This window comes from Bison bison, unplaced genomic scaffold (genome assembly GCF_000754665.1).
Source record: "Bison bison bison isolate TAMUID 2011002044 unplaced genomic scaffold, Bison_UMD1.0 scf7180017856337, whole genome shotgun sequence".
Classification (NCBI taxonomy): Eukaryota; Metazoa; Chordata; class Mammalia; order Artiodactyla; family Bovidae; genus Bison; species Bison bison.
This window is the reverse complement of record NW_011486910.1, coordinates 653,578-675,326: the sequence shown is the minus strand read 5'-3', so window position 1 is coordinate 675,326 and position 21,749 is coordinate 653,578. Positions and strand designations below refer to the sequence as shown.

Sequence of the window (21,749 nt, the reverse complement as noted above, 5' to 3'; positions counted from 1 at the left end):
CTTTTGTTTTTATTTCTGTTACTCTAGGAGGTGGGTCCTAGAGGATCCTGCTTTGATTTATGTCATTGAGTGTTCTGCCTGTGTTTTCCTCTAATAGTTTTATAGTTTCTGGTCTTATATTTAGGTCTTTAATCCATTTTGAGTTTGTCTTTTTGTTTGATGTTAGGAAGTGTTCTAATTTCATTCTTTTACATGTAGCTGTCCAGTTTTCACAGCACCATTTATTGAAGAAGCTGTCTTTGCCCCATTGTATATTCATGCCTCCTTTGTTAAAAATAAGGTACCCATAGGTGCATGGGTTTATTTCTGGGCTTTGGATCTTGTTCCATTGATCTGTATTTCTTTTCTGTGCCAGTACCATCTTTTCTTGATGACTATAGCTTTGTAGTATAATCTGAAGCCAGGAAGGTTGATTCCTCCAGCTCCATTCTTACTTCTCAAGATTGCTTTGGCTATTCAGGGTCTTCTGTGTTTTCATATGAATTTGTTCTGGTTCTGTGAAAAATGTCTCTGGTAATTTGATAGGGATCATATTGAATCTGTAGATTGCATTTGGTAGTATAGTCATGTTCATAATATTGATTATTCCTACCCAGGAACATGAAATATCTCTGCATCTATTTATGTTGTCTTTGATTTTTCATTAGTGTCTTATAATTTTCTGTGTACAATTCTTATGTTTCCTTAGGTAAGTTTATTCCTTGGTATTTAATTCTTTTTGTTGCAGTGGTGAATGGGATTGATTCCTTAATTTCTCTTTCTGAGTTTTCATTGTTAGTATAGAGAAATGCAAGTGATTTCTGTGTATTGATTTTGTATCCTGCAACTTTGCTAAATTCACTGATTAGCTCTAGTAATTTTCTGATACTATCTTTTGGGTTTTCTATGTACAGTATCATGTCATCTGCAAACAGTGAGAGCTTTCCTTCTTTTCTGATCTGGATTCCTTTTGTTTCCTTTTCTTCTCTGATTGCTGTAACAGGACTTCCAGAATGATATTGAATAATAGTGGTGAAAATGGACACCATTGTCTTGTTCCTGATCTTAGGGGGAATACTTTCAGTTTTTCACCATTGAGAATAATATTTGCTATAGTCTTATCATTTATGGTCTTTACTATTTTGAGGTAGGTTCCTTCTATGCCCATTTTTTGGAAGGATTTTAATCACAAATGGGTGCTGTATTTTATCAAATTCTTTTTCTGCATCTATTAAAATGATATGGTTTTTATCTTTCAATTTGTTAATATGGTGTATTACATTGAATGATTTGAGTATATTGAAGAATCCTTACATCCCTGGAATAAACCCAACTTTATCATTATGTATGAGCTTTTTGTTGTGTTGCTAAATTCTGTTGCTAAAATTTTGTTGAGGATTTTTACATCTATGTTCATCAGTGATATTGGCCTGTAGTTTTCTTTTTTGTGTGTTGTCTTTCCCTGGTTTTGGTATCAGGGTAATGATGGCCTCATAGAATGAGTTTGGAAGTGTTCCTTCCTCTGAAATTTTTTGAAAGAGTTTTAGAAGGACAGGCATTAGGTCTTCTCTAAATGTTTGATAGAATTCTCCTGTGAAGCCATCTGGTCCTGGGCTTTTGTTTTTTGGGAAATTTTTGATCACAGCTTCAATTTCAGTGCTTGTATTTGGGTTGTTCATAATTTCTATTTCTTGCCAGTTCAGTGTTGGAAGATGGAACTTTTCTAAGAATCTGTCCACTTCCTCCAGGTTATCCATTTTATTGCCATAGAGTTGTTCATAATAGTCTCTTATGATCCTTTGTATTACTGCATTGTCTGTTGTAACCTCTTCTTTTTCATTTCTAATTTTGTTGATTTGATTCTTCTCTTTTTTCTTGAAGAGTCTGGATAAAGGTTTGTCAATTTTGTTTATCTTCTCAAAGAATCAGCTTTCAGTTTTATTAATCTTTACTATTGTTTCTTTCATTTCTTTTTCATTTATTTCTGCTTGGATCTTTATGGTTTCTTTCCTTCTGCTAATCTTTGGATTTTTTGTTTTGTTTTTCTTTTCCCAGTTGTTTTAGGTGTAAAGTTAGGTTGTCTATTCGATGTTTTTCTTGTTTCCTGAGGTAGGATTGTATTTCTATAAACTTCCCTCTTAGAACTGCTTTCGCTGCATCCCATAGGTTTTGAGTTGTCATGTTTTCATTGCCATTTGTTTCTAGAAATTTTTTGATTTCCCTTTTGATTTCTTCAGTCACCTGTTGGTTATTTAGAAATGTATTATTTAATCTCCAAGTGTTTGTGTTTCTTACCATTTTTTCTTGTAATTGATATCTAGTCTCATAGAATTGTGGTCGAAGAAGATGCTTGGTATGATTTCAATTTCTTAAATTCACCGAGGTTTGATTTGTGACCCAAGATGTGGTCTATCCTGGCCAATGTTCCATGTGTACCTGAGAAGGTGTATTCTTCTGCATTTGGATGGAATGTCCTGAAGATATGAATGACATCCATCTCATCTAATGTATCACTTAAGACTTGTGTTTCCTTATTAATTTTCTGTTTTGATGATCTGTCCACTGGTGTGAGTGGGGTGTTAAAGTCTCCTACTATTATTGTGTTACTGTCAATTTCTCCTTATGTCTGTTAGTGTTAGTCTTATGTACTGAGGTGCTCTTATGTTGGGTGCATAGATATTTACAATTGTTATCTCTTCATCTTGATTATTCCCTTGATCATTATGTAGTGTCCTTCCTTATCTCTTGTAATATTCTTTATTTTAATGTCTATTTTGTCTTATATGAGGATTGCTGCTCCGGCTTTCTTTTACTTCCCATTTGCAAGGAATATATTTTTCCATCCTATCACTTTCAGTCTATATGTGTCTTTAGATCTGAAGTGGGTTTCTTGTAGACAGCAAATATGGGTCTTATTTTTGCATCCATTCAGCCAGTCTGTGTCTTTTGGTTGGAGTATTTAATCCATGTACATTTGAAGTAATTATTGATATATGTGTTCCTATTGCCATTTTCTTAATTGTTTGGGGTTTGATTTTGTAGATCTTTTTCTTCTCTTATATTTCTTGACTATATAAGTCCCTTTAACATTTGTTGTAAAGCTGGTTTGGTGGTACTGAATTCTCTTAACTTTTGCTTGTCTGAAAAGCTTTTATCTCTCCATCAACTTTGAATGAGATCCTTGCTGAGTACAATAATCTTGGTTGTAGATTTTTCCTTTTCAGTACTTTAAATATATCCTGCCATTCCCTTCTGGCCTGCAGTTTCTGCTGAAAGATCAGCTATTAAGCAAATGGGGTTTCCCATGTATGTTACTTGTTGCTTTTCCCTTGCTGCTTTTAATATTATTTCTTTGTGTTTAGTCTTTGTTAGTTTGATTAGTATGTGTCTTGGTGTGTTTCTCCTTGGGTTTATCATCAATGGGACTCTTTGTTCCTCTTGGACTTGACTATTTCCTATTCCATGTTGGGGAAATTTTCAACTATAATCTCTTCAAAAATTTTCTCATACCCTTTCTTTTTCTGTTCTTCTTCTGGGACCCCTATAATTCAAATTTGGGGCATTTGATATTGTCTCAGAGGTTTCTGAGACTATCCTCAGTTCTTTTCATTATTTTTACTTTATCTGTTCTTCAGAAGTTATTTCCACAATTTTGTCTCCCAGCTCACTGATTCATTCTTCTGCTTCAGATATTCTGATATTGAATCCTTCTAGAGTAGTTTTAATTTCAGTAATTGTGTTGTTTGTCTGTCTTGGCTTATTCTTTAATTCTTCTAGGTCTTTGTTAATTGATTCTTGCATTTTCTCCATTTCGTTTTCAAGGTTTTTGATCATCTTTACTATCATTATTCTGAATTCTTTTTCAGGTAGTTTGCATATTTCCTCTTCATTTATTTGGACCTCTGTGTTTCTAGTCTGTTCCTTCATTTGCATAGTACTTCTCTGCCTTTTCATTATTATTTTTTTTAACTTATTGTGTTTGAGGTCTCCTTTTCTCAGTCTTCAAGGTTGAATTATTTCTTCTTTTTGGTTTCTGCCCTCCTAAGTGTTGGTCCAGTGTAAGCTTTGTATAGGATGGGATTTGTGCTGAGTTTTTTGTTTGTTTGTTTTTCCTCAGATGGGCAAGGCTGAGTGAGGTGGTAATCCTCTGTGCTGACGATTGGGTTTGTATTGTTTTGTTTGTTTAGATGAAGCATCCTGCACAGGGTGCTACTGGTGGTTGAGTGATGCCATATTTTGTAGTCAAGTGGCTTCCTTTGTGTGAGTTCTCACTATTTGATACTCCCTGGGGTTAGTTCTCTGGTAGACTAGGGTCGTGGAGTCAGTGCTTTCATTCCAAAGGCTCAGGGCTTGATCTCTGGTCATGAACAAAGATTCCTCAAGTGGTTTGCTATGGTATTAAGTGAGATTAAAACAAATACCCCAAACCAAGAACCCAAAGATGAACCCCCGACAAATGGCCGTTACAAAATCAGGTAAATAATAATCAAAATAACAGAATATACACACATATATATATACCCATAAGTAAAGTCAAAACAGTCCAATGAAAATAAAGTACAGTAGATTGATCAGGTGAACAAAGGAAATAAAAAATTGTATTTATCAGTTAAGAACAAAACTAACTAAAGCACAAACTGGAAAACAAAACTAAATCAAGGTGCAAATAAAGCAATGAAAGCAGACCTAACAAATATGTTGAGAGGAAAGAAAAGAAAGAATAGATATGCAAAGTTAAATAGTCGTGGATGCAGAAGATTATATACATTAATGATTAACTGCAAAATGAAGAATAGTAGGAAAGGCAAACCAAGGAATAAATGTAGAAAAATATATAGTAGGTTTAAAAAATTAAAAATTAAAATTATAAAAAAAGAAAAGAAAAAAAAGAAGATTAAAAAAAGGAAGAATAAAGAAAGAAAAAGGAAAACTCCACAGAACTGCAAAAGCCCAATATAGAGGCAGAGGTTTATAACAACAATAAAAAGTGTCACTGAATACACACACACACATATATATACACACCCATAAGCAAAATCAAAACAGTCCAACAAAAATAAAGTAGAATAGATTAACCTGGCGAACAAAGGAAACCAAAAATTATATCTACCAGTTAAGAATAAAACTAACTAAAGCACAAACTGGAAAACAAAACAAAAGCAAGGTGCCAACTGGGGAATAAAGCAATGAAAATAAAACTAACAAATATGTTGAGAGGAAAGGAAAGAAAGTAAAGAAAGAAAGAATAGATATGCAAAGTTAAATAGAGGTAGATAAAGAAGATTTATATACATTAAAGATTAACTGCAGGGGAAAAGAACAGTAGGAAAAGCAAACAAAGGAATAAATATAGAAAAATAATAATAGGTTTAAAAAGTCAAAAATTAAAATTAAAAAAAAAAAAGAAAAACTCCACAGAACTGTGAAAGCCCAACATAGAGGCAGAGGTTTATAACAACAATAAAAAATGTGAGGAAAAAAAAAAGCTCAAAAGCTTAATTAGATTTCATAGTGCCAATAAAATCAACAACTACAACAGAAAGGGGGGAAAAAAGAAAAAAAAATCCAAAAGAATCTACAGAACAAATCAAAACATAAGAATAATAAATGTTTTTCCTGAATCACTGCTGTCAGAGTCCTTTTCCTCTCTGGGAGTCACAGTCCACCTCACCTCTCTAGGATGCCCTCCAACACTATGCTGATCTCTGGACCTGCTGTGGGTGCAGCTCAGATTTTAATCTGGTCCCATTCCTGTGTGTCCTTCCCTCCAGTGTCCACAGCTAACAGAACCAGTGCATTTTCTTTTGTGCGAGCTCTCAGTGTCCTTTTACATATTCCATAGGCACAGAGACTGCCTAGTTGATCATGTGGGTTTAATCTGGAGCTTGTACAGCTGGTGGGAAGATTTTGGGTCTTCTTCCTTGGCCACACTGCCCCTGGGTTTCAATTGTGGTTTTATTTCCACCTCTGCATGTGGGTCATCCATCGTTCATTGGGGTTTGCTTCTGAGGCTGCCCTGGAGGACTTGGGTTTGCCCTTGTGAAGGTCAAGTGCAGAGGTGGTCCAGCTGCTTGGGTCGCAGGGGTTCTGGCAGCACCAGGTACTCAGAGGAGTTGGCGGCTAGGGCAGCAGGAAATATAGTGCTCTAGAAGAGTATGGCAACCAGTATTGGCCAATACGTTCCAGTATTCTTACCTGGAGAAGCCCCCTAACAGGGAAGCCTGGCAGGCCACAGGGTCTACAGGGTCACAAAGAGTTGGACACGAATGAAGTAATCTTGTTTGCATAGATGCAAGACTTTTTTTTTTTTTTTTGGCCTGTGGCAGCTCTGCCCCAGTGAGAGTTGAGCATGAAGGTGGCGCAGCTTCTTGGCTTGCAGGGACCCTGGCAGCACCAAGTGTGCGGGGACACGGACTGCCTCCATCGCAGGAGTTATGACCCTCTCAGAGTCTTTTTTCAAGCCTCTTGTAGCTGGTGATCAGAAGGCCTCTTTAGCCAGCCTTTCTCTGTAGCTCTGCTCATTCAGGCACTTAGAGGGCTCCCTTGCCTGGGGTCATTTTCTGTTGTTGGGCACGTCAGGCACACAGAGGGGCCCACCTGGCTAGCATCCTACTCTGTAGATTTGTGTATCAGGCACTTAAAGAGGCACCCTGGGTGGGGTCCTACTGTAGTTCAGTGCATCAGGCGTTTGATGGGCCAGCCTCTCTATTGTTCACACCGATGCTGGTGTGTGGGGAGAGAGAGGCTATGGTGAATGTTTCAGACACTACTGCGTGACTCAGAAGTATTGCTTTGCTTCCATGGCTGCCCAGGTTTTCTCCACAGGCATTTCCCACCATAATCTTCTTGTTCACATCCCCTCGATCTGTCTCTCTGTAACCAGCAGCAGCCCTCACCCTGAGATTGCTCCACAATCCCTAAACTCCATCTCTCAGCCATTGCACCTTCCAGGGAACCTATGTCCCTGTCCAATGTATGTGTGGCTGCAGCAAGGACTGTCTGGTTTTCATTCCATTTAGGCTGCCACAGATCAGCTGTTTCACTCTCAGCCTTAAATGTTTCTCCTCTGACTCATACAATTGCCCCAATGTGGGGATAGGACCCCTGCTTCAGTTCCCCCACCGGTTGAGGGCAGGTCCACTCCTAGTTTTCCCCCTCATTCCTTCATCCTACTGAGTTTTGCATGGTTCTGTATATTCTTTTCTGCTGGTCAGGCACTCCTGTCCACTCACAGCTGGTGTTCTGCATGCACATCTCTGTTTGAAGGTGTATTCCTGGTGTATCTGTGGAGAGAGATGTACTCCATGTCCACCTACTCCTCTGCCATCTTATTCTCCTCCTCAAGCTTCTGTGAGGCTTCTTTAAAGAGAACCATAAAGGTGTGTGTGGTGAGCTCTTCAAAGCATTTTGCCCATGGATTGGAGCACACAGATGTCCCCTGCCGGCTCCTGGCTTGGGGTGGGATGGTGCTGCATTGAGCTCCTTGCAAGCACCCATGGTCTTGCTGATCTGCTCAGGAGAAGCAGTCAGTGTGAATGGTCTCTCTTGCTCTTTTGATGATCCAAAAGAGTTGGCAATTTGATCTCTGGTTCCTCTGTCTTTTCTAAATCCACCTTGAACATCTGGAAGTTCTTGGTTCACGTACTGTTGAAGTCTCTTGGAGAATTTTGAGCATTACTTTGCTAGTGTGTGAGATGAGTGCACTTGTGCAGTAGTTTGACATTCTTTGGCATTGCCTTTCTTGGGGATCGGAATGAGAACTGACCTTTTCCAGTCCTATGACCATGGCTGAGTTTTCCAAATTTGCTGACATATTGAGTGCAGTGCTTTAACAGCATCATCTTTTAGGATTTGAAATGGCTCGACTGGAATTCCATCACCTCTAGTAGCTTTGTTCATAGTGATGCTTCCTAAGGCCCACTTGATTTCACATTCCAGGATGTCTGGCTCTACATGAGTGGTCACACCATTGTGGTTATATGGGTCATTAAGATCTTTTTTGTATAGTTCTTGTGTGTATTCTTGCCACCTCTTCATAATATCTTCTGCTTCTGTTAGGTCCATACTGTTTCTGTCCTTTATTGTGCCCATCTTCACATGAAATGTTCCCATGGTATCTTTAATTTTCTTGAAGAGATCTCTAGTTTTTCCCATTCTATTGTTTTCCTCTATTTCTTTGCACTGACCACTTAGGAAGGGTTTCTTATCTCTCCTTGCTGTTCTTTGTAACTCGGTATTCAGATGGGTATATCTTTCCTTTTCTCCTTTGCTTTTAGCCTCTCTTCTTTTCTCAGCTATTTGTAAAGCCTCCTCAGACAACCATTTTGCTTTTTTTCATTTCTTTTTCTTGATCACTACCTCCTATACAATGTCATGAACCTCATCCATAGTTCTTCAGGCACTCTGTCTATCAGATCTAATCCCTTGAATCTATTTGTCACTTCCACTGTATAATCGTAAGGTATTTGATTTAGGTCATACCTGGATGGTCTAGTAGTTTCCCCTACTTTCTTTAATTGAGGTCTTTGGAAAGCCCAAATACTGCCTTTTCAGTCTAATCTCTATGCTCTGCCCATATCTGAAAGACCTGTACCCGATAAGAAAAAGAAGCATTGTTTTCTTAATAGCCATACAATGTCCAGTCCACTACCTCTTTCCCAGTTCCCCAGTGCAGAGCACAATCGAACATGAGTCAGATGCCAAAGGTTAGCCTCAAGTGGAGGACTTTGGCCAGGATTCCTTCCTCCTCCCTATTTCATGCACTTTCAAATGTTATTTGTAAGATGCATGGGAAAGGCCAAATAGGTTGTATGTCCTTTAACATAGTAAGCCCTCTGGCTAATACTCATCACTGCCACAGTGGCATAATTTTTGACTCATTTTCAACTCTTGCAGTTGAAATAATTGTGCATTTTTCTCTGTCTCCTATTTCACTTTATCATTATACCGTTAATAGAAGCATTGATTTCTCCTGAGAGGAGGCGATTTCACTTGTTATAAGGTGTGCAGGTGTGCGACCACACACAGAGGAACACTGACACTTTGAAGCTTCTCTAGCAAAGTGGTGAAGATGCTGAAGTGCCATGAGGAATGGCCGCTGGAATCAGAGAATTTTAACCTAAAAAGGAGGATGTTGATGGGAAATTATGAAAATTGTTGTACTGCAGAGAAATTCATTTTATTCTTTATGATAACAGTACAAACATTTGTTGAGGATTTCTTCTATGACCTTTCCATCTCACATAGTTCATAATGCCAGTTGAGGGATGGGTATTGAATGTAGTTTGAAAGGTTTAGTAACTTGGTCAAGTCATATACATAGTAAAAGGTGTGGCTAATATTGTAACCCAAATATTATTATATTTCCAATATAATAATATACTGTTATAATAATAAATAACAGATTCTCCCAAAATATGGAAGTAAAGAGGATGTCTCAACTTTCACCCATCCACGGTGACAAGAGATTCCAGCACTTGGGGCAGGAGTATGCTAATGATACTGCAATAATAAGCCTTGGCCTGCTGAGATGGTCAAAGGAAAAGTCATTTCTCTTGGGGGAATCTCTCCTCCCATGTTCTCACTAGGATGAAGCCTCCTATGTTGTGGCAACTAAGAACCATCTGGATAAGTCAATAATCGCTGTATTTTTTAGCATAAGGGCGATGCTACTTCAAGTTTCCGTGAAGAAAACCTCATCTACAACACCCTGGACCTCCTCCTTGCTGGAACAGAGACGACTTCAACCACCCTGCGCTGGGGGCTGCTCTTCATGGCCCTTAACCCCGAAATCCAAGGTGAGCTCATTAGTGGATGGGCTGGGCCAGGCCAGTATGCTTCCATAAATTAGTTCATCTATAGGGAATGTTGGTTCACTCTCACTAATAAGAGGAATCTGAAGCTCAGAGAGCTTTCCAGCAGGAATGTTGTTGAGCAAGAGTTTGCCACCTAATTTGTCTCAGAGCAGGGCCCACTTCCCGCTCTCATACCTCCCTGAGAAGCTAGTCTGGAGAGCCTAAGATAGCCATTTTGATGCTGGTTATTTCATTCCTTAACTTAACCAGGCTCAAGGAGAGTTATGGAAAAACAGAATAATAGAACCACCTCTGCTTTTTTCAGAAAAAGTCCAAGCTGAGATTGACAGGGTGCTTGGCCAATCACAACAGCCAAGCATGGCCGCTCGAGAGTCCATGCCCTACACCAACGCTGTCATCCATGAGGTGCTGCGAATGGGGAACATTATCCCTCTGAACGTGCCCCGGGAGGTGGCAGTGGACACCACCCTGGCTGGATACCGCCTGCCCAAGGTAATTAGGGGCTCACACCAACAGCCTCAGATCTCCAAGCTCATATTTTAAATGGTGGGATTCTCACCTGGAAAAGTGACCTGTTTTCTTGTCTTAGCGAAACACTTAAATGGGGAGAGAGAGATGTAATTACTGACCTAATACTGGATATCTCTCTTCATGTGAGGTCTTCAGAACATTATCAGATCAATGGTAATTGGTGTTCTGAAGAAGAATGGAAATTCCTACGTCAAGCACGTTCAGGCAAAGGCTGAATTCTCTCTGCTGTGAGATTTCTCATTCTTTTTACTGCATGATGTGCAGGCAGCAATTCTCAGTCAGCCTTTGCCATGAAGTCCTTTTCTTTGTCATGGGAGGGCTTCTGATAGGATAGTGACTTGCCAGATTTATTTTTGGAAAATTCTGCTTCACAATCCTAGGGCTATAGAACGTTAAAATGTGAGGGACAGTTGAGATCTCCTGGGCCATCACATTAAACTGGTGTTTCTAACATAATATCCCACAGGTATTGCCTTGACTTACAGTCTGTTGATGGGACTACCTCACAAGAGAATCAATCCAAGCCTGTGCACATTAAATATCACAAAAGGAGAGAACTAATGAATGCTTTTTAAGGAGTGGTTATGTACTATGAACTATATAGATTCTTTCAAAATGTCTTAATTCTCAATCATTCTCTTATCTTCATTTTACGAATTTGCATCAAGGCTCAGAGCTGATTGATCTTGTATTTAAGATCCCTTGGCTACAAAGTCATATGAGTTGGGTTAAAGAAATAGAAGTGTTCTGATGCCCAGGTTCATCTTTTTTGTACTACACCATGGTCTCCCACTGGAGTTGCTTCATTTGGCTTGCTTTCAAGAGAGTGTTCCTGCAATTGTTCTCAGCAGGGCCCTGTTAAATTCCCTCTCCTCACAAAGGCAATTCTGCTCTCTCTCTGCCCATCACTCCTAGGATCTCAGCAAACAGCTCTCCTCTGCCCCATAATATCTCACCAGAACACTGCACATATACAGTACCTTGCTTTCTCGCCACCTTGGTCTATTTCTGTGGATCCAATCCAATCTGAGTCCCTCTTTGTGTATTGAACCTGGTGTTGATCTCAAGGCAAAACTGGAAGAACCTCCCTTTGGGCTCGTCTTGGTCACGGTCCCTGCAGCCCTAGAAAAAGCAGCTATTCCCGCAGTGATTGCATTTACTATTTTCTTATTGATTGACCATTTTATGGGTGAATTCTGAGGTCTAAATGATATTACAGGTGATCTTCACATATTCGTAGCAATTCAGTTGGCTCCAGAGAACCATCCTAGCTCAACAGACTGGTTCTACAAGATTTTTTTTCTGATGTAGTATTCTGTGAGGACTAGAACAAATCTCTGGGTGGGGAACTTGCAACTGGAAAATGATTACAATACAGAAATTCTGCCCACAAGAGTGAAAGTCCTGAGCCCGAAGGAATCTGGCTTTGAATGCCAGCAGCTTTTGATTGCAGGAATTCCACAGGGCTACAGGAAATATCAACTCCACTCTTGGATCATGTGCACACTAGCACTCAGGGGAAAACAGCAGTGACCTCATAAGAGACCGGACCAGACCTACCTACTAATATTGGAAGGTCTCCTGCAGAGGGAGGGGGCGACCAGGGCTCATGCCAGGGACAAAGACCCTGGCACCAGCAGGTCTAGTGAGGAAGCCCGGAAGCCACCATGTAGAAAGTTATGGGAACAAGTGGTATGATTGAGAAACTGAAAGAGGCTTGATATAGTGGGAGTGCAGGCAGAAGGACCATGACTCAGATAGAGGGCAGGTGATGTGTCCTTAATATAAGAGTGCTGGGAAATACTGGAGTGTATCTATCAGGTTCCAGATGTAGTGGATGGATAGCAGTGACAACCAAATCATGTCCAGACCTAACTCTGCTTTCCGTGTGTGAAGCACTTTGAAGCGGGGAGAGGATATAGAGTTGTAGTTAGGCCTACTGTAGGAGTGTGGACAACCAAGGTAGTAACTTGGACCAGGAAGTGGAGGACATAACATGGAGGTGATAGAATCGAGAGGAATTTCAAGGAAAAGTGGCCAGCCTGGTGAAGGATGGGATGAAAGCAGAATGAGGGAAAGGGAGGCACTAAGGAGGACTCCTGGGTTTCTTGCTGGGCACTGGGAAGGACAGTGGTTCCTTTCACTGGGTGACCTGATTCTGTCATTAAATCTTCTGTGGAATGTGCTAGACAATGAAGGGAAGAGAGTTGGAGAATCTTAGATGAATGAGACATTTTTCATGTTGGAGAAGCTGCCATCTCACTGAGCAACTGGGTTGATTTTGGTCCAGAACTGCCTGCCCACTGTCACATTATTCTCTTATTGATGCACACACCTTCCTTCCCAAGTTCTACACTGGCAAGTCCCTGAAGGGATCCATTCTGCACTCGAGTAGCCACACTTCCCTGATAAAATTCCCAGCAGACAATTTCAGTGCACCATTGTAAGCTGTCCCATGGCAAGGAGCATGGTGCTAGGGGCTGGCCTCAGAAGGTGGTGAGTTGGGGAGACGGAGGGAGTTCAGGGTGCTGTCAGCCCTGGAGCCTGGGCTGCGTGAGCAGGGGGACTGCCTCTGCACACATGTGTTGTGTCCTGTCTTGCATGAGTCACTTCTGTCTTCTCCAGGGCACCATGGTCATGACTAACCTGATTGCACTGCACCAAGACCCCACAGAGTGGGCCACCCCTGACACCTTCAATCCAGAGCATTTTCTGGAGAATGGACAGTTTAAGAAAAGGGAATCCTTTCTGCCTTTTTCAATAGGTGAGTAACAAGAAATAGGAGCATGGGGACCCAGAGTTCCTCTCTCTGCCCTTCCCTACTCTTCTTCTTGTGATGCTTTGCTTTAGTTGGAATGTCTCCAGACAGCCCTACCCAGCATGAGTCACTCTTGCAGCTGTTTGTACCTTAAGGTTCCCTAGGCTGTGCATCACCAAGACTCATGCCTTTACTTCCTGAGCCCTGGCTTGACTCTGATGGAGATTTCAGTTTCAAGTTGTTCCCTCCCTAGAAACTTGGGGGATAGGAGCTTAGCCTCTGCCTGTTACCCACAAAAAAGATTGGACACTCACCATCTTTATTGAGCTTTGAATGTTCTGAGATCTTTTTAGGGCCTCCCACTCACAAAAACGTGAAGCTAATTGCTGAGAAAGGGATGGGGAAGGCTGCTTCCTTAGCACTGTGGGCATCACAAGTGATTCTAAGTACCATGGACTTAAGTAGATGAGATTCTACTCTGTAAGTTCTTCCTGCAGAGGTCGTTTTGCCTTTTTAAATGAGATGGTTAGATAAGCATCACCGACTCAGGGAACATGAGTTTCAGCAAACTCCCAGAGATTGTGAAAGACAGGGAAGCCTGGTGTAGTGCAGTATGTGGGGTCACAAAGAGTCAGACACAACTTAGTGACTGAACAACAACCACCCTTTACAAATCTAGGTGATACATTTATATGATGCATAACTTGAAATATGAATGAGAATGCAGAGAAAACTCTTTCTCTCTTGTTTCCCAGCCAGCCAGCCAGTTGGGTGTTTTACTCATAATATTGTAAAATGAGTAAGAAAAATTCTTTTTTGTATACCAAATAAAGAGTTAGTTATGCTGCTGAGATCATTTCAAATTGTTTCCTAAGTCCTTATATCTATAAATGTTTCCTGAGCATATATTATGTCTCAATTATGCAACCCTGTGAATATGACAATAATTAGGTAGAAAAAAGACCAGTGCAACTTTCATGGACCATGTGTTCTAGTTTAAGGTTACAAGGTTCAAATTCCAATCACCACACTGGGGATAAGGCTCAAAAGTGGAGCTTATCAGGGCCAACTATGGGATCTACAGTCTTAAAGCTCACAGGGCACAACTAGAACTCAGGTTGACCAGGTTTATCAAATAGTAAAGCCTGTGCTCTTCTAGCAGTGTCTCCCCCAAAAAGTAACTAAATGCTACAGTAAGTTGACACTTGAAATTCATAATAGTTTTCTTATCATTGCTGCTGCTGCTGCTAAGTCACTTCAGTCGTGTCTGACTGTGCGCCCTCGTAGACGGCAGCCCACCAGGCTCCTCCATCCCTGGGATTCTCCAGGCAAGAACACTGGAGTGGGTTGCCATTTCTCTCTCCAATGCAGGCATGCATGCTAAGTCACTTCAGTTGTGTCCGACTCTGTGCAACCCTATGGGCAGCAGCCCACCAGGCTCCTCTGTCCACAGGATTCTCTAGGCAAGAATACTGGAGTGGGTTGCCATTTCCTTCTCCTTTTCTTATCATTAAATTAAATATGGACTGACTTTCTCTGACAGTATAGTTTTGCTGATCATGCCACAGAGGCACAGAAAGGGAGGGACTGGAATTTGAACTCATGTAGGAGTGATTCACAGCCCAGGCTTTCCTGATGTAGGACACTGTCCTGCGTGTATCTGAACTGACTCTGATTAGATCTTCTGTGTCTTTCTTCCTCTGGTTCTATGCTACCTTTGCTCACACTGGACAAGTAACTTTCTAACATGAAAGCAGACATGAGATGTAGGAAAACCTTCCAGTCTTCCTATCTACAAGAGCTTTATATTTCCTATCATAGAACAAGTTTCAGCTGTTTTAAGTATTATAATTATTCTTGCTTCACTGTTTTGTTGTAACACATTGAGAGTTGTAACACATCCTTTTAATTACAGATTTCATTTGCAAGCAAATTATTTTATTTTATACTTACAGCAACCCAGTTATTAACAGTTAGGAAAGCAATTAGTAGCTCCTTTCTCAGTGAAAGGAAATAAGAAGATAAGGTTTTTTCTCATCCAAGGTCATGTGCCCAAGGAATTGGCTTAAAAGGGCTGAAGACTCAACTTTCTGGTTTCTTTTTTAAAATTTTTGTTGAAGTATAGTTGATTTACAATATTGTATTCGTTTTAGGTGTACTGCGAAGTGATTCAATTATACATATATACAGGCTCCTCTGTCCATGGGATTTCCCAGGCAAGAATACTCGAGTGGGTTGCCATTTCCTTCTCCAGGGGATCTCCTCCACCCAGGGATCGAACTAGCATCTCTTATGTCTCCAGCCACTCCTGCATTGCTGGCGGATTCTTTACCACTGAGCCTAAAGAGGCACAACTGTAATTGCACTGGGAAATAAAGTAGCAGAAGTTACACCCAGAATTAACTACAGAGGGTCATCTCAGTGACAGAGTGCAAGAGAATCTTTACAGAGATAGTGAGCAACTACATCAAATGTTAACAAGGGTTTTTTCTGGATTGGGGGATTACAAACATCTTTAATGTCTTTATACTTTTTTTTTTTTTTCATTTTTGCAGTTAAACATGTATTACTTAGGGAGAAAGTAAAACACCCCCAAGAGAGATGATGGTAGAGACCAGTGTGGGGTGTTGTAGCCCAAGTCGGGGCAGAGGGCGTCATGAAGGGGAGGGGCTAGGGGAAGCCTGGAGCAGGTGATGCATGGCTGGGATGAGATGGGGTCGGCCCTGCAAGGGGAGCCCTGGCAGGGAGCTTCCCGGTCGTGAAGGAGGGAAACGACATAGCGAAAAGGTGCCTCATACTTGAGAAACCTTGCTTTAACACTGACTTTCTTTTACTTCTCAACAATTTTTTTTTGAAAATTGAAAGAGATAAACACAGAGTTTTGCTTTTGTCCTTTGCTAATGGATTTTTGATAAGACTTTCGGCTCGACCACATTTATAGGTCAACCTTGGCCCTCGCTTGTTTCCTCTATACCCGGCCCCTTCACCCTTGCTCACCTGTCTGAGCCCTGAAGGCACTGAATGTGTGAAGGTGGAATGAGCTTGGAGGGCTTCTGTTACCCCAGGTGGCTGTGATCAACTAAGCTGAGTACGTAAAGGCCCAGGGCCAGGCAGGCCTGCCATTTGCTCAGGTTTTGCAAGACGTGGTGGAAGATTTCCGTCCCTGCTGACACAGACCACCTAACCAGGTAACTCACATTTTTGTCTTTCAGGAAAGCGGATGTGCCTTGGAGAACAGTTGGCCAGGACTGAGTTGTTTATTTTCTTTACCTCACTTCTGCAAAAATTTACCTTCAGGCCTCCAGAGAATGAGAAGTTGAGCCTGAAGTTCAGAGTTAGCTTGACCCTTTCCCCAGTCAGCCACCGGCTCTGTGCTGTTCCCCGAGGGTGAAGTTGTTGGGGCGGGGGAGTGAAGGAGAGCAGGAAGAATGGGCCTGTCCCCGCTCAAGGCTCGGGGCCTGCTCAGAAGTGAGGGAACAGCATCCAGCACCTCTAGGACAGATCATAGGAACCAGACACAGGAAACTGCATTCAGGCTTTACCGTCTCCAGTGGGACCTTGAAGAAATCAGTTACGTTGTGATTCCATTTTCATCCAGAAGATTTAAAGTGGACAATGATTCCTTCTCTAAAGGAAAAATTGCTGTAAATATCAGAGGAAAGAATGGATTTTAAGTGGTTTGGAAATCATAAAGCACATCATAAAAGTCATAGCTCTGATCTGCTTCCTTCTATGACCTTCCTTAGATGAGGACTTGCTTCTGGCCTGTTGAGATGGCCTGGGTCAAACTGGTGCCAAATGGTGGATAAGAGTTAGAAGTTGGGCCCGGGGGCAGCCACTGACCTAGGCCAGAAAGGCCTTCACACTGGTAGCACTGAGCAAGCTTATCCTGCTTCTCCCTCAGACTAGCTCCTGGGAAGTCAGCAGGGCAGGTAAATTCCTGACAAATAGGGTTCTATGGAGAAACGATTCATCTGGTTTACCTACGGAAACACTACCTTGGTGTTGGACACGAGAGCTAAGAAGAATGTGAGCAAAATAAAGTAAACCTGGAAGGCAGATTTGGGGAACAAATGTAGACGTGTTTTCTGTCTTTTATGTGCCTCTTTACCTTAAACCCCATCTTGGGCATTTATTCCCAAGCCCCATGTTGGGATAACGATATGGTGGGTGTGATCTTTTCTTGAAAACTGATTGTCAGCTTTTGATTGACAAGTTAAGTCCCAGGCTTAACACAATTGATCAGCATTTTGCAGAGTGTGTATAGGAAGAAACTTTTTTAAAATGTGCATATCTATTATAAATTTTTGCTTTGCCATTACCATCCATGGACAGAGGAGCCTGGCGGGCTACAGTCTGTGGGGTCGCAGAGTGGGACATGACTGAGCGATTAACACACACACATTACCGTAAAGTTTTTGTATAGCAATCTATATAGCTGTAGATCAGCAACTTAGAGCAATCATATATATTGCTTGCTGATCTCTTAATTCCAATTGCATTTTAAACACCCTGCATTTGTACTCTCTGCCCGTGATTACTGTTTTTATATCATATTTTACATCTAATTGCTTGCTTTTTGTGGATGCAAGTGATTTTACTACCTTGTGAAAGTCACTCAGTTGTGTCCGACTCTTGGCAACCCCATGGACTATACAATCCAGGGAATTCTCCAGGCCAGAATACCGGACTGGGTAGCCTTTCCTTTCTCCAGGGGATCTTCCCAACCCAGGGATCGAACTCAGGTCTCCCGCTTCGCAGGCAGATTCTTTAGCAGCTGAGCCACTAGGGAAGCCCAATCATGAACTTTTTTTCACTGCCTTAGTCTTTTAACCTGCTCATCAGTGTAGGATCGGATGGTTTCCTACCTTTACTGTTTGCCTTTACCATACTTTATTGTTTCTATTTTATTCTGCCTACAGAAGTTCCTTTAGGATTTGTTGTAAAACTAGTTTGGTGCTGAATTCTTCTAAATTTTCCTTTTGATTTCTCCATTAAATCTGAACATGAGCCTCTCTGAGTATTATTGGTTGCAAGTTTTCCCCTTTCATCACCTTAAATATGACATGCCACTCCCTTCTGACCTGCAGATTCTGCTGAAAAATCATCTGATGATTTTATGGGAATTTCCTTGTATTTTATTTGTTGCTTTCCCCTTGTTGCTCTTAATATTCCCTTTTCATTTTTTTTTTTTTTTCATTTTGATTGTGATGTGTGTGTGTGTTCCTCCTTGAGTTAATCCTGTATAGGACTCTCTGGAATTTCTGGACTTGTTGACTGTTTGCTTTCCCAGGCTAGGGAGTATTTTCAGTTATTATCTTTCAAGTATTTCTGAGGTTCTTTCTTCTGTTATCCTTATGGGACCCCTATAATGTGAATATTATAGTTGATGTTGTCCCAGAGGTCTCTTAAACTGCTCTTATTTCTTTTCATTTTTTTCCCCTTTATTCTGTTCCATAGCAGTGATTTCCACTACTCTGTCTTACGGCTCACTGATCTATTCTTTTGCATCATCTGGCCAACTTGATTTCTTGTAGTGTATTTTTCACTTCACTTATCATATTCTTCAACTCTGCTTTTTTGTTCTTTATATTTTCTAAGTATTTTTTAAACTTCTAAGTTCTCACTCTGAATGTGAGAATGTGCATACATTCTCTTCCTGAGTTCTTTGATCACCTTTACGTTCATTACTCTGAACTTTTTTCAGGTAGACTGCCTGTCTCTACATCACTTAGTTCTTCTGTGATTTTATCTTGTTCTTTTGTCCCATATGTATTCCCCTGCCACCACATTAGTTTTTATATGTATGTGGTAGGTTTGTTATGCTTTTCAATCTTGGAGATGTGACCCTCTGTAAGAGATGTCCTATGCATCTGAGCAGAGCCCTCCCCTCTCATCACTCAAGGGTCAGGGACAAATTGGTCCCAGGATAGGGTGTGGTGTACATGATGGTTAATATGGGGCTTATATAAAATATAGTTGTAACCGTCTATTTAAGATAACTTCACTTGCAAACAAATCTTTCTCTCCTCCCCCATTATATGGTAATGTCACAACTTACATCTGTTTATATTGTGTATCCATTAATCAATCTTTTGTACTAGAATGAAAAATGATTTACCACCACTGTAATAGTAATATAGAATTGTTTTTGTCTATATATTTACATTTATCAATGAGTTTCATAATTTCTTATGCTCTTATGTTGTTTAATATCCTTCAGCTTTTATCTGTGAAAGTCTTTTGTTTCCTCTTCATTTTTGAAGGACAGCTTTGTCAGATACAGTATTCTTGGCTAGCAGTTTTTTTCCCCCTGCAGAATTTTAAATATATCATCACATTCCCTTCTAGAGGGCAAGATTTCTGATGAAAAATCTGCTTATAGTTTTATGGGGCTTCCCTTGTACCTAACAAATCACTTTCTCTTTTGTTTCAAAATTCTGTTTAACCTTTTAATAATTTGATTGTAATGTGTCTTGGTGTGGGTCTTATTTTATTTGGTATCCTTTAGGATTCATGGACCTGAATGGCTGTTTCTTTTCCCAGGTTTGTGAAGTTTTCAGCTATTATTTCTTTGAATAAACTTTCCCTTTCTTTCTCCTCCTGTGCTGCTCCACTGTTTCACTGCTCAGTCATGTCCGATTCTTTATGACCCTATAGACTGTAGCCTGCCAGGCACCTCTGTCCATGGGGATTCTCCAGGCAAGAACACTGGTGTGGGTTTCCATACCCTCCTCCAGGGGATCTTCCCGACCCAGTAATCGAACCAGGGTCCTCCGCATTGCAGGCAGATTCTTTGCCAACTGATGTACCGGGGAAGTCCCCTCCTCCTCCTGGGACTCTCTGAACTTTCTATAAGTCCTTTAAGCTATCTTTTTTCCCTTTTTACCCTCTGATTTCCAACAGCCAGTCTTTTTGGTTTGTCAATGCTTTTTTCAGCTTGATTTATTGTTTTGAAGCCCATTAAAGTTTTTCAGTTCAGCTATTGTATTCTTTACCTCTGCGATTTCTGCTTAGTACTTTTTAAATTTTTCTGTGTGAAATTCTCACTTTGTTCATGCATTCCTCTTCAGTCCTTGGTGAACATCTTTATGACCATTATTCTGAATTCCCTGCCAGGTAAATCACCAATCTCCATTTTATTTGGCATCAGTTTCGGGAAACTTATCTTGTTCTTTTATTTGGAACATATTTCCTTCTTTGTTTTCCTTGACTCTCTGTTGATTTCTACACATCAGATAAAACACGCACCTCTCCCAGGCTTCATGGACTTTCTGTGTATAGTATGAGATAAACCTCACCAATTATTCTGGCCAGAGATTCTGAGTGCCTCTCAGACTACTGTGCTTGTCCAAACTTTCATCTTTGTTCTTATTTCCCCCCAGGAAAATAAAGAATGTCAAGTCCTCAGAAAAGGTGACAAGTCAGTAGGTCAAATAACAGCTAGAAAACTTGGGGCACTAAATGAGTAAACCAAGTCCTTCTCTAAGTGAGACATCAGAAGCTGGAGTTTATCACTCACTTGCTATACAATGAACTTGGGTGAAGAACTGTGGCAAATTTCTGCACCCTTATTCAGACCAACCACTCTTTCAAATGGTTGCTTTGCTGTATTTCTCCCAGAGTCTTAGCAAATGCTGTGTAATGTTAGGTTTCATAGGTGGGTTAAAAGCAGTCCCTTGGGTAGCAGTTGGAAAGTGGGGGTCTTGATGTGAAGTTCAACTTCCTCTAGGGAGAAGCTGGGAGCTTGATTTTATCACTGTTGCAGGCAGGGAAGGGTAGGAGCTGCAGAAAGTACCTGCATACCTGTTTAAACTCCCAGTAGACTGGTCATTGCCTGTCCTGCGGGCTCTCAGAGACAGGCAAGTCAGAAATCAGATCCTCAGGCAGCAACTGTAAGTCAGAGTACCAGTATGCAGTTTAACTCATCCTAAAGTGTAGCTGAGAGCTGGGTATTTTGGAGTGAGCTGAGGAGTGTGATGGGAAAAGCATGCAGGGCCATTCAGAATTGTTGCTTCTCTGTTAACCCTGGGTGACTAATGCAGGCCTCCCAAAGAAAGGCAAGTTAAACCATTAAACAGCCAGCTGGAAAAGTGAGGACATTGACTGTACAGTTCAGCTCTTTCTAGGGAGAAGCTGGAGGCTTGGATTTTCACTGGAGCAAGCCAATGAGAAACCAAAGGAAATGCCCACATGCCCCTTTAAGCTGTGAAGCATAATAATTACCTACCCCAATAGCCCCCAGATAATACCCATTAGCACCAGGGGGCTTCTCTGGTGGCTCAGTCAAGAATCTGCCTGCAATGTGGGAGACCTGGATTCGATCCCTGGAAGATCCCCTGGAGAAGGGAATGGCTACCCACTCGAGTATTCTTGCCTGGAGAATTCCGTGGACAGAAGAGTATGGTAGGGTATTGTCCATGAGGCTGAGAAGAGTCGGACATGACTGAGCGAATAACTCTAACATTAGCTCCCAGATGCAGGCTGGTTAGAAGGCAAATCCTCAGACAGCAGTTGGGAAAGTCAGTGACATGAGCAGTCAACCCCTTCCAGGATGCAGGTGGGACCTGAGTATTATTGCCTGCTCACTCAGCACCTAGCCAAGGGGAAGGAGCTGGGCAAGTGTTGCACTAGTTTAAAACTACCTTATAGTTCCTTGAGGTCTT

At 41.1% G+C, this 21,749-nt stretch overlaps 1 protein-coding gene across 1 annotated transcript in view; it reads left to right on the top strand.

Annotated features, from left to right (window-relative positions):
* The window catches only part of LOC105002568 (cytochrome P450 2J2-like), a 31,998-nt gene extending 14,850 nt beyond the window's left edge, over window positions 1–17,148 (top strand). Inside the window, exons 6-9 of the mRNA XM_010859268.1 lie at window positions 9,635–9,776; window positions 10,099–10,286; window positions 12,951–13,089; window positions 16,296–17,148. Of these exons, the coding sequence (XP_010857570.1) occupies window positions 9,635–9,776; window positions 10,099–10,286; window positions 12,951–13,089; window positions 16,296–16,474 (648 nt within the window). The 3' untranslated portion in view covers window positions 16,475–17,148. The remainder of the gene's footprint in view (window positions 1–9,634; window positions 9,777–10,098; window positions 10,287–12,950; window positions 13,090–16,295) is intronic.
* Window positions 17,149–21,749: the final 4,601 nt, after the last annotated feature.